The sequence below is a fragment of the Buceros rhinoceros genome, unplaced genomic scaffold (genome assembly GCF_000710305.1).
Source record: "Buceros rhinoceros silvestris isolate BGI_N320 unplaced genomic scaffold, ASM71030v1 scaffold2109, whole genome shotgun sequence".
In the NCBI taxonomy this organism is placed as follows: domain Eukaryota; kingdom Metazoa; phylum Chordata; class Aves; order Bucerotiformes; family Bucerotidae; genus Buceros; species Buceros rhinoceros.
In genome coordinates, this window is record NW_010429541.1 from 1 (window position 1) to 16,223 (window position 16,223).

General features: G+C 43.1%; 2 protein-coding genes across 2 annotated transcripts; one reads left to right on the forward strand and one right to left on the reverse strand.

The window, feature by feature from the left end:
* Positions 1 to 1,776: 1,776 nt before the first annotated feature.
* Positions 1,777 to 11,126, forward strand: LOC104488118 (acyl-coenzyme A synthetase ACSM3, mitochondrial-like). Its single transcript, XM_010142657.1, has 13 exons — positions 1,777 to 1,989; positions 3,358 to 3,568; positions 4,274 to 4,481; positions 4,690 to 4,830; positions 5,502 to 5,658; positions 6,607 to 6,686; positions 7,401 to 7,524; positions 8,046 to 8,126; positions 8,832 to 8,933; positions 10,018 to 10,145; positions 10,264 to 10,363; positions 10,762 to 10,881; positions 11,040 to 11,126. The coding sequence occupies exons 1-13, from the start codon at positions 1,777 to 1,779 to the stop codon at positions 11,124 to 11,126; spliced, it is 1,752 nt and encodes a 583-aa protein (XP_010140959.1).
* Positions 11,127 to 11,890: 764 nt separating this feature from the next.
* ERI2 (ERI1 exoribonuclease family member 2) lies at positions 11,891 to 16,104 on the reverse strand (the record flags this gene model as incomplete). The annotated part of the gene is made up of 6 exons (XM_010142658.1): positions 11,891 to 13,231; positions 13,440 to 13,528; positions 13,960 to 14,041; positions 15,053 to 15,153; positions 15,670 to 15,826; positions 15,977 to 16,104. Coding segments are annotated over 6 exons (1,898 nt in total), but the record flags the coding sequence as incomplete, so codon positions are not given.
* Between the last annotated feature and the right edge of the window lie 119 nt (positions 16,105 to 16,223).

Consider the following 16,223-nt stretch of genomic DNA (forward strand, 5'->3'; position numbering starts at 1 on the left):
CCGACCCGCAGACCCCAGCGGAGGGAGCGCGGGCTGCGGCCGCTCCGCCAGCCCCTGCCCGGCTCCTGAGGGAGCCGCGGGGTCGAGGGACCAGCTGAAAGAGACGCTCTCCGTGCAGGTAAATTTACGCCTGACATACTAGAGAACATGCGTTTACAGGAAGAATGTGGGCTGTAGAGTGGTTTCTCCAGGCAGGAGCCTCTGCGCAGCCCTGTCTGTGAGAGCCTCCTCTCCCCGCGGTGACTCCGGCTTCTGGGACAATTAAGAGGAGGGGAAATGGAGTTACCCGGCGTTTTGTGAAAGCAGGTGGAGGAGACAGCTAGGGAGACCTCACTAGGGGCAGGACCATCGTATTATTTATATTCAGAGAATCCACTGGGGCCAAAGTGGGAAAAAATGAAACTTAATGAATTGATAGAAGTGTTTATCAGTTACAGCCACAACAGGAGATGGTGGCTGCATTTTATCTGAAGCCTTTGAGGCTTTTAGAGTTCTACAGTAGGGGCAGGACCATCGTATTATTTATATTCAGAGAATCCACTGGGGCCAAAGTGGGAAAAAATGAAACTTAATGAATTGATAGAAGTGTTTATCAGTTACAGCCACAACAGGAGATGGTGGCTGCATTTTATCTGAAGCCTTTGAGGCTTGTAGAGTTCTACAGCAATTGTCAGACGCTATTGGTGGGATTCTTGAGTACACATAAATTAAAAGTCGCTGAATCTTTGCAGGGCTGGGGTTGTGTGGAAGTACCAAAATTCTGGTGAATTATAGCAGTAGTCTCTGGAGTGGGTCATTGTCAGACGCGTTTGAAACACCAGGTAGAATTTCTGTAGGCAGCTGTGGGTGGTGCAGAGGGAATGCACTTAATCTGTGCAAGGACTCAAAGCCGTGACGCGTCTCAGCACTGAGAGAGCTCCATAAGGCAGAGAGGCAGAAAACTGGGATTCACCCCCTTTTGATGAGGTAACTGACACCCCACCCAGCACCTGCAAACTGCTGGCCAAGACATTTTCTGGAGTACTGATTTGCCTCTCTGTCCACATCCCTCGTCTCCCTGCTCTGTCTTTGGCTTGGCTGGGTTTCTCTCCTGTGTTTGTCTGCAGACTGAATGGTACAGATCCAAAAAACGTCCCTTCACTAAATCACTACAATCAGATGATTTTACAGCTGGGTAGTTATTAATTCCACAAGGAACTAGCAGGTTTTACATTATTTTGTAAATAAACGGCAGTTGACAATGCATGAAAATAATGACTTCAGAGTTTTCAGAGCTCCCAAGTGACTCTGTGGTCAGCCGGTAATTAATGCACAATTGCTGATTATCTGCAACATCTTGGTGCACGCTGTTGGTTCTGTGTTCTCAGTCAGTAGCAGACATTTCAGCCAAAGCTGAAGTGCTTGGGTCATGTTCAGCATCTGTCTGCTGTATGAGGCAGCTGAAATGTGATCTACAAGATTAGTGAGGCTTGTAGGAGGGAAAGGAACGTGGATTACAGGAAAGCTCCCGCAGTGACAAGGCTGGGTGCTGCTGGTGGAATGCAGGGTGAGGCTCTCAGCTGTGTGGTGGTCACTGGAGAGTGGGGGCCAGTCAGTGGCTGGACTGGAACTGTCCTCAGCAGTTGCTCCAATTAACCGTTGAGGTTGTACACAGTATTTCACTGTGTAGTGTAAAAGCTGTTCTGAAACTACATGGCTAATACCAGGTTTGTATCTGTATCGCTGTAGCATTTCCTGGAGAGGTTGTCAGTGAGGAATAACCTTGGAGACACTGCTATGGCTCTTGCTGCTGTGCACTTTTTACCGAAGATCCCAAGAGCTGCGTCACTGTGGGCTCCTCTGAGAAGATCTCTCCAACTTTGCAGCCGGTGCTACCCAGTTCACGCCTCTTTGAGTTATGAAGCCATAAAACAACAGTACAGACCAGAGGTGCCAGAGTATTTCAACTTTGCAAGAGATGTGCTGGACAGATGGACCGAAATGGAAAAGGTAACCGTTACTTGCCTTCTCTGAGGGGTTTGATGCTGGTCATTTATGCTCAGTATCTGACAAATCAAATAACCGAGATACTGGGGTTATGTTCTGATTATAGTCTGGTGATGGTTTCGTGTGGTTTGTAGATTCCTTAAGCCATACGCTGTCCTGTCCGCGAGTCCAAATAGTTCTTCCTTTAACCAGTAACTCTAGCGAGTTGAGTGCGAGTAAATAGGTGCCTCGTGAATGAGTCTGTGTGCTGCTGCTCTAAACCTTGCACCCCACCTGGCGGGGGGATGTGCTGGGGAAATCACCGTAAAATGAATAATAAATACAATGTAATGTCAAATCTCACTCACCTATCCCAAATGTGAAATCTTTTGCATCAAGGACTCGGAATCTAGAAAACTGAACAAGTTTGAACCCCAAACCAGACGTAAGATCTATGCAAGGACAGGGAATACAGTAGCATGAAGTACAGGTCCATCACCTTTTGTACTGATAGGCCTGGTCTCTGTGGATGTAGGACTGGTTTTGCAGGCTCAGGCTGTTCACGATGAGGGGCTAAATGCAGTTACCTGAAGCGTGGCAGCAAGAACAGAGCCCAGGTATCACCTCTTTGACATTATTGTTCCTTTTGCTGGACAAAGGAACAGGTAGAACAGGTTTTGGCAGGCTGTAAAGGGAGCAAGGAGCAGCCTCTGGAGAAGAGGTTTCACCCTCTGAGGTGCACAAGTCTGCTCCCCTTAAAATGAACTTTAGTATTGTTGTATCTTCACACAGATAATATGGCATCGCTCTTGCTGCCCCAGTGAATTTTTTGCTCGGGAGGTGGCTTAGTACCCTGCCACTGCTAAATGCACGGGCCCCCTGTGAAGCACAACATCCCCATAGATTTCAAATCACTTCACCCGTCAGTTAGGTGAGACGTTGATTGAAGGTCACCTGGTGTGAGCCTACGCCTCTGAAACTTTGATTTAAATTTCACAAGTACTAGAGAGGCCCAGTTCCAGATGAAGTTGAAAATGAGCTCTGAGGACTCAGGAGGCTCTGGGGCACAACCTAAAGGTACTCACATTCATCAGCTGCTTTGTTGGTTTGACCTGAACCAAGAAGGACTCTTCTTTCTCTGTGCTCATTACTGTACATCTTCAGAGTGTAAGATGCAGTTAGGAAAGAAATATAAATTTAATTTCCTAAATGACATTTATAGGCTATTCTTTCTAAGGGAGAGTTCTCTGCCTCGTTTGGAATCAGTGGCAAATTTCCGCTGCATCTCCAGGTTTCTCCAACACAGAATAAGTGATGAATACTTTTCTTCTTCCAACTTAAGGTAAAGGCAATGTGTTTCTAAAACAAAGTATTTGTACTGTTGTTCTATAGGAGGGGAAAAGGTCTAAAAACCCTGCGTTATGGTGGGTGGATGGTGCTGGAGGAGAGGTGAGGTGGAGCTTTGAGGAGCTGGGAGTGCTGTCCAGGAAAGTGGCAAATGTACTCTCTGGTGCCTGTGGTCTGCAACGGGGAGACAGAGTTATCCTGATTCTGCCTCGGGTCCCGGAGTGGTGGCTGGTGAGCGTGGCTTGCATGAGAACAGGTCAGTAAAAGTAGAGCAATAATATACGGGTACAGAAACACAGACTTCAACCAATCCTTGCTATTTAATGCACTCAGAACTACCGATGCTCATGAGGATGAACGAGTGTCATGCCAAGAGGTTTCTTCATGGTGCTTTTAGGCCTTTTCACATGCTCTAGCTGTTAGGGAAACCCTGTGAGCCCACTGCCTCTGTCCTCCTTTCCAGCACTTGTGATGCATTGCAATGCACTCTTGCTAATTTGCAGTGAATTAGTCCACACTTAACAGAGTTTCACATGTTCCCCGGTGGGATCTGTGCAATACTCAGCTTCGTATTTACCGTATCTTGGTGCCTCTCAAACACTAGCAGTATCCCTTGTGAGGCAGCGGCTATGTTAACGGTAAAGAAGTGAAGTCCAGAGAGATGGCATGTTCCAGGGCAGTGTTTTCGGTATAGAGTAAGTGATTCTGTTGAATTCTTTTACTGTCCCATGATTAATGTTTAGTAACGTTTACGTAACAAGTTTACTAACTTGTGTTAATCCTCACCTATTGCTTAAACCATCAAGGAAATAAGCATATTTACAAATGCAGGGCCAAGTCCTGCTTTTAGTACCACTCTGTCCCGCACAAAAGGACAAAGAAAGCTGAAGTCTGCTTGTAGGTACAGATGTTATTCTTAAATGTTGAGACTGTTTTTTCCATTTCCCTTCCTTCCCTTTAGGAACTGTCTTGATTCCTGGCACCCAGCAGTTGACAGCAAAGGACATTCTTCATCGACTTCAGAAATCCAAGGCAAAGTGTATCATCACTGATGATTCTGTGGCACCAGCTGTAGACTCAGTTGGGGCTGAATGCCAGTCTCTGAAATTCAGGTTGCTTGTGTCAGAGGGCCGCAGAGAAGGATGGCTGAACTTCAGAGATCTCCTGAAGTGAGTAAAAACTGCTGTGAAAGCAGCATAGCCATAACAAAAGTGAAACGTGGTGGTTTGTTCTGAACAGGAAGTGTTGGCACACACCAATACAGGACCGTACAGGGGAAAAATAGGAGTGCTTATGACTCTCTTGATTGCTGCAGTTTGGTTAAATATTTTCAAAAATGTCTAAGTCACACTTTCAAATCACTTTGCTTATTTTAAGAAATGCTCCTTCTGATCACCACTGTGTGACCACAAAGTGTCGGGATCCAATGGCTATCTATTTTACCAGCGGAACTACAGGATCTCCAAAAATGGCTGAACATTCCCACAGCATTGGTATTGGCTTCACAGTAAGTGGAAGGTACAGCTACCCCTTTAAATCAGACATATTGCTGTAGCTGGTCACCCCGCAGAAGGAAGAGAAACAGGGGTTCTACCAGAAGCTTTTGTTCCAACAGTTAAAAAAACAAGTTGTTTCACATCCCCAAAAGTGGGGGCTTTTTCCATCAAACAAGGCAGTTTGAGCCCAGCTGTCTTAATTTACAGAGAATGTAGCAGACATATGGTCACTGACTTATATTTAATGTTTTCTTCTGGTACCTTCATTCTTCATTGTGCGTAGTGAATAGATTGCCCATGAGCTGAACAGCAGCACAAGTTTATGAAGTCTGCAACGTAAAAGGGAAAAAAGCAATGGGTCTGTTCGGCTTCGGGATTCCGGTGTGTCTGGATTAGACACAGCTCCTGCAGGAACAAAATTTTTAAAGCAGCGTTGTTTGTAAAATCGATATGGCAGTGCACTTCACTCTAATAGGCAAAGAATAACAAATCAGAAAAAGGCAGCATCAGTCATCCTCGTGACATCCTCACTGTGCTGTGACTTACTCCTGCTCAGAAATTTAGCCTTTTCTAATTGCGTTTACCAAGACGGCCAGTGGTGGATCTGCTTCACTGGCACATCTCATGTAGGTATTTTAATATTTGCCTTATTTCTGCCAAAAAAGACTGAGGACCATTTCCTTGTGTTACCAGGTACTGGCTGGACTTGACTTCCTCAGATATATTATGGAATACATCAGACACGGGCTGGGCTAAGGCATCTTGGAGCAGCGTTTTTTCGCCGTGGATCCAAGGGGCATGTGTGTTTGTACATAAGATGCCACATTTCGACCCCAGCGTTGTCTTTGAGGTAAGTGAGGAGAGCCCAGCAACAATCAGCACTGTTCTTTCTGGCTGGTCTCGCCCAGGATTTCATTTCCCCAGCGCTGGACAGGGGCAGCACAGTTAAAACTTTCACCAGGCAGTAACCAACCGATTAGTTAAGAAGTGAGTGCTGCAGATTTGTACCCCAAAACAAGAGCGTATGTGATATCCAAAGGGTGTCATCATACACTGGGCTCTGGATTTGACTGCACAAACCTGCAAACATCCACTGTTAGGCCTCAAAGTGAAGTACACAAGAACTCGTTCTGGGATTTGTGGAGCACTTTGGTGGTCTTATTAAAATAAGTGACAGTAATAGAGGAATGAGAATTTCGGTTGCCTGCATCATGTAATTCAAAGTTAAGGAGGGAAGAGGCAGCAAGGTCAAATTTCTTTAACAAAAGGCACCAATATTATATTCTCTTACATTCTCCACGCACAAGTCTTCATCGTTTGAAAAAGACTACCATGATTCACTTGGCATAGAATGACCTTACCATCACATCCACGTTAATTAGATGGATGGAAATTGCTCATTTAATATTAGGGTATGTTGAAGAACACTGTCAGCTGTAACACCCACAGAGCATCTAAAAAAGTAGCTTTATGGTTTCCCTTGTTTTCTACTTGAGGTGCAATTAGGAAGAAATTCTGCAAGAGGAACTGTAAAGCTTTCAAGAGCAAAAAGCTTTGGTGTGTTGAACTAATGGTAAAATGATGTAGATTCTGTTTTGAAGGAGAACCTAATTAAATGTAACTGCTGTGTGTTGGTGTTGACAAGTACTGAATTACCTGCTTTCAGGACACCGCGTTTAGTTCATGTGTTTCATCAGCTGGATGCAGAGATCATTATATCATCTCTTACAATGAAGATGAGACCTCATAGTTTTCAGAATGTTGGCAACATTTACTTTTTTTATTGTAAATTCTTTAGAGTCTGTCAAGATTTCCCATAACCGTCTTCTGTTCTCCTCCCACTGCCTACCGAATGTTTGTGCAACATACGCTCTCCAGGTGAGCCAAAGGAGGGTTCCCTTGTTGGTATTTCATCAAAGCAGGAGGCCAAATGCTCATCTCGCCTTGATTTGATTGCAGATTTACAGAGGCGTAACAGTAACACAGCCCATGTGTTTCTCAACGTTTTGAATCTTAAGCACTAGGAACAATGCCAGAAAAAAGATTTAGGAATAGCTTAACCATCTCAGATTTCATAAATTACAGGGAGCTTCATAAGCCTCTGTAAAGCGGTTTAGCTGAGGATGTAACAGGATTCCCGTGATAGCGTATTAGCTTTTATAATCACGCTGTCTCCCCACTTGTTCTTCCAACACTACAAGCTGCAAGAAGTGTGTCAGGACAGCTTGGTGAAATGGCTGAAAGACTGTTTGGCCTCATTTTAACTCCTCTGTGAGTTTTTACTGTCACCAGGGTTGATCTTTGTTACTCCTCTTTGGTTTAGACTCCAGCTCAGATTCTAGGGCTGGAAACAGTATATTGATCATTAGATTTTCTAAAGTAGTAGCAAAGTCAACCAGCAGTTTTGGGGTTTTTATTTGCATCTTTTTTCAGCTTTTTTTTTGTTTAAAACTGCCTGGTTCAAATGGAGTGAACAGGACTCAGTAAAAATGCTGGTTCGCTGTAGAAAGGACCCCGCAGTAGAGGAACACCGTGGGGAATGGGACACAGCAGAGGCAGCTGCCAGTTTTTTGTTTTCTCTTCCCCACTAAGCTATAAGTTCAAAAGCCTGCGGCACTGCGTGAGTGCTGGGGAGCCAATCAACCCCGATGTGATGAAAGAATGGAAAGCGCAGACCGGGCTGGATATTCATGAAGGCTACGGACAGACAGAAACAGTACGTCCTGCTTTACAAATGTAACAGTGCACGTCTTACAGATATGGCTGTCAATTCCATTCAGGTTGCCAAGAAAAAATGATTAAAATGATTATACGCAGTTAACGACTTTTAGGGGAAAAGTCGTTGCAATAAGCAACACTGGAAAAATTTAGTTGTGGTAAATCACAGAACAATCATAACAGCTTCACCCAAAATCCAAGCACTGTTTTTCATTCCCTAGGGCTTTGGATTGGGAACTAACACCAAAGGGGTGTATTCCTCAGGACTGCATCCAGATTCTGCGTTAGAATCTCGCTTCAGAGCACTCAGTAGCATCATTTGGAGCTGCGGTCGTGATTCTGAGAGCATAGTTTATTTCTAGAAGTTTAATCATTGGATATATGATTATAACGAAGACAGTATTTTTTATAGAAACGCACAGTATTAGCTGAATATTTTAAACCTAAGCTAAAGACTGAATATTCAAGCCACAGTTTAATTAATAAAAGAAATCCCAAACCCAACACCACTTGTTACAGGTGCTGATCTGTGGAAATTTTAAGGGAATGAAAATCAAACCTGGCTCTATGGGAAAGCCGACTCCAACGTATGACGTCAAGGTATCATACCTCTGGTGACTCGGTATCTCTCCCTTGCATAATCACTTGCCAGTAAAGAGGTGTGATCAAGGTATCGTACCTCTGGTGACTCGGTATCTCTCTCTTGCATAATCACTTGCCAGTAAAGAGGTGTGAAAGCTCCAGCACAGTTGTACCATGGACCATCATTCGGCAGTGAATGAGAGTGAAGAAATGCATGTTACTGCCCTCAGCGGCGCGTGCAAAATAAGCAGCTGGACTTCCCTGCTGCACCGTCCTCACCACACAGACGACAACCCGCTGCTAACGGACAGTGAGATACCAGACTTAAGGCAGTGATAGAAATTAAATTGCTGAGTTAAGGGAGAGTGGGAGTGAATGCTTCCTGGTGATGATAAAACTGCTGAAGCAGGTTCTAGCACTCGATCAGTTTGCAATATGGGTTAAGATTTTTGGTTCTTCAGGGTTTCCATCCCATTCCTTCTGATCCTCCCTGGGGTCTTACTAACTTCGTCACATTTGCATAGTACTTGGCATTCCTCAGATAAAAGAGACAGTAATAATCTTACACTTCAGTTGTCAGAGTAAGACCCCCTCCTAGTGCTCCAAATCGTTTCGCAATTAAAAAAATACGTATTTTAAATGTGCACAAAGATTCTATGATCTTAACATAGTGCTTTTTAATTTGTCTCCAAGATAATAAAACTGTGTTTTGTTTATTTTTAGGTCATAGATGAAAACAGCAACATTATGCCTCCTGGAAAAGAAGGAGATCTTGCCATCAGAGTAAAACCTACGAGACCACCTTTTCTTTTTACTTGCTATGCTGTAAGAGTATTTCCACAGTTAAAGTAGATCTCCTGTTAAATCCTTGTCACCAGGAATCTGATGCCCCATTTTACTTACACTCTGCTTACTGCTCTGAAAACCTGTGGGGACGAAAGAGGGATTTCCATTTTTTCCTGAAGATGCTTGGGCTAGTTATACAGTTAGCGTTCGATGATACTGTCCTGCCTAGCAAGCTGAAATCCACTTCCTTTTGATCATTACTTCCGTGATAAAAAGGGAAACGTTTGACAGAACCCTTAATCCCAAAATACTCTTTGGGCTAAGGGCTAGAGCCCCCATCTGAGAAGCAGGACACTGCTCCAATCCCTTCCATCCAGATTTGAGCTTCATGGAGTATTTAATGCACAGCAACCTTTCTCTGTTTGTTTGGTTTTTTTCCATCTTGGTTAGAATTTTCAGTCCCACAACCAGTAAAAAAATAATGCATAGTGCTTTCTGTTCTGACACTGGGAAACCCTATTAGTTGTGGGTAGTATCAGCCTACAAGCAGGTCTCCTGAGCGGTGCTGAGCATGCGGGGAAGGAACGCCACGCATACGCACAAAAAAATGCCTGCAGCAGTCAGCTGCGCTGGCTGCAGAAAGAGCACTGATTAATGGCTCGGCGAGGAGCCACAACCTTTCTGGGGGTGAAAAAAGAATCTCAGGATAGGATATGCTAGAAATACAAAAGGAAAAAAATCATTAACGGATAATCACCTAAAAGCAAATTCTCAGTTCTATAAGCCTACATATTTTTCCAACCTTCAGTGGTTCCTACAGCTGTGGGTCATAACATATTATGAGTAAAAGTTTACTCAGTCACAAGTAGTGAAACTCCATTAATGTATCTCAGTTTATGACTTTTATATCTAGTTTTGTAGCTTAGTAACGGTGAATTAATAATTTTCTACTATTAATGTCCCACTTGAATCTGATGGACGTGACCACAGTATGGACCCATCTGAAAAGCTGAAATTTTTGCGTATTTGACTGTAGCACAACTTATATGCTAAATATGTTAGAATGCAAGTTAATGAATTTCTAAGGTAGTTTTCCTGTAAAATGCTATTTAATATTTCCTAGGATGATCCAGAGAAAACAGAGGCAACAATACGTGGGGATTTTTATGTCACTGGAGACAGGGGGATTATGGATGAGGATGGCTACTTCTGGTTCGTTGGGAGAGCTGATGATGTTATTAATTCTGCCGGGTAATTTAAGACTGAGTAACAGTAAATCATTAAACTCGAATAGCACAGATGATTCAGATGTGAGGCTTTGTCTGTGTGTTATCAAATAAAACTAAAAGCCCTTTTTCCCATTTTAAAGGTACCGTATTGGACCATTTGAGGTAGAAAGTGCCCTAGTAGAGCATCCTGCAGTGGCGGAATCAGCAGCTGTCAGCAGTCCGGACCCCATCAGAGGAGAGGTAAACAAGCTAATATAGCCCAGCTTCCACAGGATTTGTCTGTCCAGGGATTTTCTTTTTTAAATTAAAACTAAATAAATTCAAGTTGGCATTTCTACTGGCAGACACCAGAGAATCCATACAGGGAAAAAAACCGACCAAGGCAATTGTCCCAAATCCAGTAACACAAAAGCACCATTTGAAGCTTCCCCTGACCGTTTTTGGTCTTTATTAAATGTATATAAGCTGCCTGCACAGTCCAGGCTAATTGTGAGCACACAGATTCGGCAGAGCTTTCTGTAGCTGCCCTGTCCACTGCTCCAGTTTGTCAGCAAACAGCTGGTTAAAGTTTCAGATCTTACTGAGGTGTAATACTGTTCCATTGGCATTTAAACCATTGCTGCCGTGACTTTCTTTAGGTAGTGAAAGCCTTTGTTGTTTTAACATCTGAATATGCTTCACACGATCCAGAAAAACTGACGAAAGAGTTACAACAGCATGTTAAGAAAGTTACTGCTCCGTACAAGTATCCTAGGAAGGTGAGTGCTCAAATACCCAAATAACTTTCAGTACCGTAAGACAGCCACTGTTAACTTTCACGTGGCTTATGAGTCTGCCACTGAGGTTAAAAAAAAAAGTAAAAATTTAGGTAAGCTCTCTCTTACTTTGTATTGCAATTTCCTCCCTTTCCCAATAGATGGAGTTTGTTCAGCAGTTACCAAAAACTATTAGTGGGAAGATCAGAAGAAATGAACTGCGCCAGAAGGAATGGAGAAAAGATTAGAAGTACCCGATGATTTTTTTAATAGGATTCTTTACCAAGTAAGATATTGCAGATTCACACAATAACACAGAGTATAAGACGTTATACTGTGGCTGCCTTAGTTCGGGTTTGAGAAGATTCTCTCGATTCCCAGCATTTGGCTGTCCAGGTGCTACACTAACAGCTAACAGTACAGCAGCAGGCAGTGATCCACCGGGAATGGGAAACTCCTGGAAGTCAAGAGCGCAACAGGAGATGTGTGTTAAATAAAGTGCCCAATGAAGTGTCACCAGCATCGTATCTTTATTATCTAAAGAATAAAAAACAGATTTTAAAAGAACGCAGTTGCTTCAAGAATCACTTTTGAGAAGTGTGACAACTTCTAAATATGTTTTTAAAAGTTAGTTATAATTACAAGTGTAGTTAGAAAAAAGTGTAAATAAAAATGCGTAAATGTGTAGAATAAAATGTGTAAATGGTCTTTAAGGACTGGACTAGTAAAGAATTTAAAACACATGATAAAGCAGAAATTCAAGATTTAGAGCAACAATGGCTTATACTTTAATTTTAGCACTTAATAGTTTTATCTGTTCTCTTACACATCATTAATGAGACTTTGATATATTGATATTTTTGTATGCTTGAGCAATTTGCATTTGTCTCTGTTAACCAAGCAGTGTCAGTTTTGTCCCATTCTCAGAACATAGATCATTTGACTGCCCTGACTATATTAAGCACGATCAACTTACTGAGTTTAAGATTCAGAGAAGAAAAATTGTCCAGTTTCAAGTTCTCATAGAGGGTCTAAGACACAAATACTTTTTGTTGGACGAATTTCCTGAATTATTATTGTAGGTTCCAAGAGAGGTCGAAGCATCCGCATTCAAGGTGAGACGATTCGACGTCTCTCTTAGAAGCGCATATTCCCACCTGAAATACCCACAACCCTTCTTACTACCTTCGTGCTTGCCAACAGGACAACAAAAAAATGCTTTGCCGTGATTTGGACCAGCATTTGACACAAGGAGTTTTTTAGCTCTTCGACCGCAGTTACACAGAGGGGGAGTTGGTTTCCCACTGCTCACAGCTCTAACAGACTGATTCAGATTGACTGTGGAGTTCAGAATGGCAGGAGACACTCTGGGCAAATTTGAACTCCTTAAAGGTAAGGAATGATCAAGAGATGCCGTTTTCTCTTGATATACAGCAAAAGACTTTTTTTTTGCTGGTGGGAACGTTTTTGGACTAGTTGGCTTTCTTTTAGGAGCCGCCGAAGGAGCAGAATAATTTCCAGGTAATGCCAATGGCGCTGAAATAGCGTTTACCTTGGCAGGGGGTAACTTAAAAGCTGAAAAATTTGAAGTCTGCTCTTGTCCTGTTCCTACATTATAGACAGTAGTATCAGCACTTCTGTAAACGATAGGTTTCAGAGGTTCCACAGGTACTATGGTTTTCTCCAAACTTTGATTATCTGAACTCACAGCCGATTGTTTTGAAGTTGTTTTCTCTTCAAACGCTGTTAAAATACCTGTACTTGAGTCATCTTTGAATCGAACATAGTCTGAATTTTGTTCATATTGAGATTCTGGTATTAAAGCAACATCTTCCCAGTCAGTCAGCAGAGATAAGCAGTCAGAACTAGTGCTGATATCCTCACTGGAGACGTGAACTGAGGAGAGGGTAGTGGAGACGAGCACCAGTCCTGACCCGTGTCCCGGAAGGCTGCGTCTGGCTGGACTCAGAAGCTGCCCACTGCTCAGTCCTTGCCAAACACCCATTGATACCGAACTGGGAGGTGGCTGTGCCTGCTCACGGTGAACAGCAGATGTGTCTGTAGATGCTGCTGAAGAGCTTTGGGACTGAGTGTAAAACTTAGTCCTTGAGCTGCTGCTGGGTACAACATGGGCATCTGCAGAGGAATCGCTGCAAGTGGTCTGTTGCTCTTCAGTTTGTATGTTAGAATTTGTCTTAATTCCAGCAATACGGTTCTGGTTTTTCTCAGCCAGTGGGTTTGTTTCACAAGTTCCATCTGTAGATGTTTCAGGTCTGCTGTTACTTCCCAGTGGAGTCTTGTCAGTGAAGTTTACAGTCACCATTCTGGAAATTAAATTACTCTTTGAGTGTGCCTAGGGAGTCCATAAACAAAAGATTTTGGAAAGTGAATACCCTGAAGTTTTAGGAATCAATGCACGAAAAGAATAAGAGTATCAAGCCTAGGGATGTTCTGTTCAATTCATAGCTCAGGTGCTGGGTTTATTATTTGAATCATTCACCTTTCATCTGTATTCCAGGCTACAAAGCAAGTAGAAGGGAAGGTACAAAGTAGTCACTAACCTTATTCAGCGATTTAGTAACCTTCAGCACACAGCCGTCGCAAATGAGCCTCCAAGCAAGACGGGCAGTGTTCCGAGAATCATCCAACCCTTCAGACATATGGTTATGTTAATGTCATCTTTTTAAACTACTACTGGGGATAGTTTTTACTAGAGGAAAAATGTCATCTAGGTAAGCCTACAGAAATGGCAAGGATTCACAGAACTCCAACACGTGGTTATCTAGTTCAAACAACAGGACCAGAGGTGAAAAATTCCAAAAAATTTCCTCTGCTGGAACATCTGCAGGACTGATGCACAGAAACTGATCTTTGAAGCATCTAACCTTTCTTGTTTTGATGTTTTGACAGAACATTGCGTAAACTGGAAAGAACGGTTACTGCTTGGAGGAGTGACTAGCTATTACTAGCTGCTTTAGGTCAGCTAACTAAAGCTAAATAGTAGCTTAATAAATAGTAGCTAAATATTCGGCTTTATAAAAAAGATACATATTAAAACGAGGATCATTCCATCATACTTACCAGAATGTTCCCGTCCTGCAAAAGCTATCCCCAGATCCTGCAAGGCACCATTTAGCCCTTTAGGCTTCCTGTTATAGAAGGCCTAAGGAAAAAAACGCAGGTACTTCACATAAAGCACTTCAAACCTCTTCGCTGGGAGGTGAAAACCATTTCAGAAGCACCTCCTTGTGAATAATAAATCTCACAAGGCAATTGTGCAGGTCGGGTGTCTTCATGGTGTAGTTGTGATAAAGAAGCGTAAGACTGTGACTGACCCTGTAACGAACAGAAAGAACCACGACTCCCTCCTCAGTCTAAACTCACCTGTCAGTCCTGGAGTCAGCCACTTGCACTTGATGGCTTACCCTGATGAAGGCCTTAACAGCACAGCATTGAAGAGTAAATAATATCTCGAGATGTTTAAACTGCTGCACATTGCAAAGGCGTGGGCGTGAATATATTTGGCATAAGTAAAAATTATTTTTAAATGAGAAGAAGCTAGTATTGCTACTCACTCCCAGCATCTCACTTGATCGCAAGAAAGGGGGAATATTCACACTGTTGATCTTTAGAGACCTAAATCTGCTACCTGGGTTAAGAGCCTGAGCCCCAGGGTAATCTCCTGGATCACTCTCTGAAAGCTTCCTTGACTGCGCGGGGAGAGGTACAGTTAGGTGCTCTCAGCCCCGAGTTAGAACGCTGATGGAGTGTAATAAAACAGACATCCATTTTTTCAGTATTATTCACACTAGTCAGAATATACTTTCTGGTCCAAGTGCAGTTCGAGTGCTAGACCTTTACCTCTGAGCAGGTGATGACTATTTTCTACACAGCAGTGTAAGGCAGCAGTAAGGGCAAACAAAATGGGGGAAGTTGGGAAGGTATCGTTTATTTAACAGTAACACCAGGTTGTTTTCCTAGCATTAAGATTTCTCTTAAATTCACACCGTTCTAGGCCATGTGGTTTGTTAGTGAGCGTGAACAACAGGAAAAGAAAACAAATGAGTTACTCCAGTCACTGGAATATTCAATATTGGCGTGTAACCTCTGATAGAGTTGGACTTTCAGATGATAAAAGGGGTATAAATGTTTCACAGTCTGTTCATCCTCTCACCCTGTATGTTGCTTTGAGATCAATCCAGGAATTTAAAATGTCAGGTTTCCGCAGCTGCTTCCTCTTACACTCATACTGCAAACACACACCCAGGTCCCAGTCTGCACAGAAAAAAACCCACAAATAATCCATCACTGAAGATCTGGCCTAAAATCTACATAAATGTGGTTTAAAATCTATATAAATGGACAGAACATCAACATAGTAGTAGCACCCTGTTCTGCTGGACAGGAAGCACAGGCTGAGGAAGCCTTTGTACCTGAAAAGCTCTAGGGCTGCTGCGGTGGGATGGGGTCAGGGGGTAAGTGAGTGCCTGTTCTTAGTAAAGGCTGACTTCAGATGGGTGAAGATCTCCAAGACCTCATTGAATCATTTAGACACATTGAGAATGGTGACACAGTTCACTGGGTGTAAAGCAGGAAAACTTGGCCATGTCAGACCCTGAACGCATCAGGATTCCGTCAATTTTTCAGTCTTATCCCAATATGCACATCCTTAATACCTAATAGCAGGGATTTGGGCTCCCTAGAAGTGAAGACAGCACCTCACCAGCACCACCTAATGTTAATTTTTCTTGCTATCACTCCACAGAAAAAGCAAATGAAAATTTTACTTACCTGTCCAAGTCACAAAGGCACATGCTTTTGCTTCTGAAGTAGAATTACTTGGAGTATCTCTACTGAATATAATTGTCTTCTCCTTTTGTATCTTTTGAATCCATTTCAAAAACAGTGATAAACACACGTTTAGAGGGACCCCTTCATCAACTTGATTCTTTATGAAACAGAGCAAGAAGATGTATGTGTTAGTATCCACTGAACTTCCTTTGAGGTTTATTTATTTTTAGCCCTTTAAATGTCTCTGGAAACGAAGCAATAAACAGCAACCACACCGGTGTGAGGTAACGCTAAACAGCCATTCTACCTGTGTTATGCCAGTTAGTTCCGTGCAAAATTCAGAGAGAACGGGGTGCTCCTGGGGCTGGACGTAGGTGTGGAACTCAGCTTCGATCTGTCCGGTGGAAGCGTTCAGCAGCACCGCTGGGAACTCAACTGCAGCGCCATCCACCGAGCCAGGCCACCGGCAACGAGAGGCAAGGGTTACAGCGGGCCACCGAGCGGCGATGAAACGCCGGGAACTGGCACACGCTCCGGTGACGACGCCACGGCCA

Excerpts from the sequence above, each read along its gene's own strand:
- LOC104488118 (XM_010142657.1), top strand. The coding sequence starts at position 1,777 with ATGGCTCTTGCTGCTGTGCACTTTTTACCGAAGATCCCAAGAGCTGCG. Across the intron at positions 1,990-3,357 it reads GATGGACCGAAATGGAAAAG|GAGGGGAAAAGGTCTAAAAA; the intron begins GTAACCGTTACT and ends GTTGTTCTATAG. Across the intron at positions 8,127-8,831 it reads CTCCAACGTATGACGTCAAG|GTCATAGATGAAAACAGCAA; the intron begins GTATCATACCTC and ends GTTTATTTTTAG.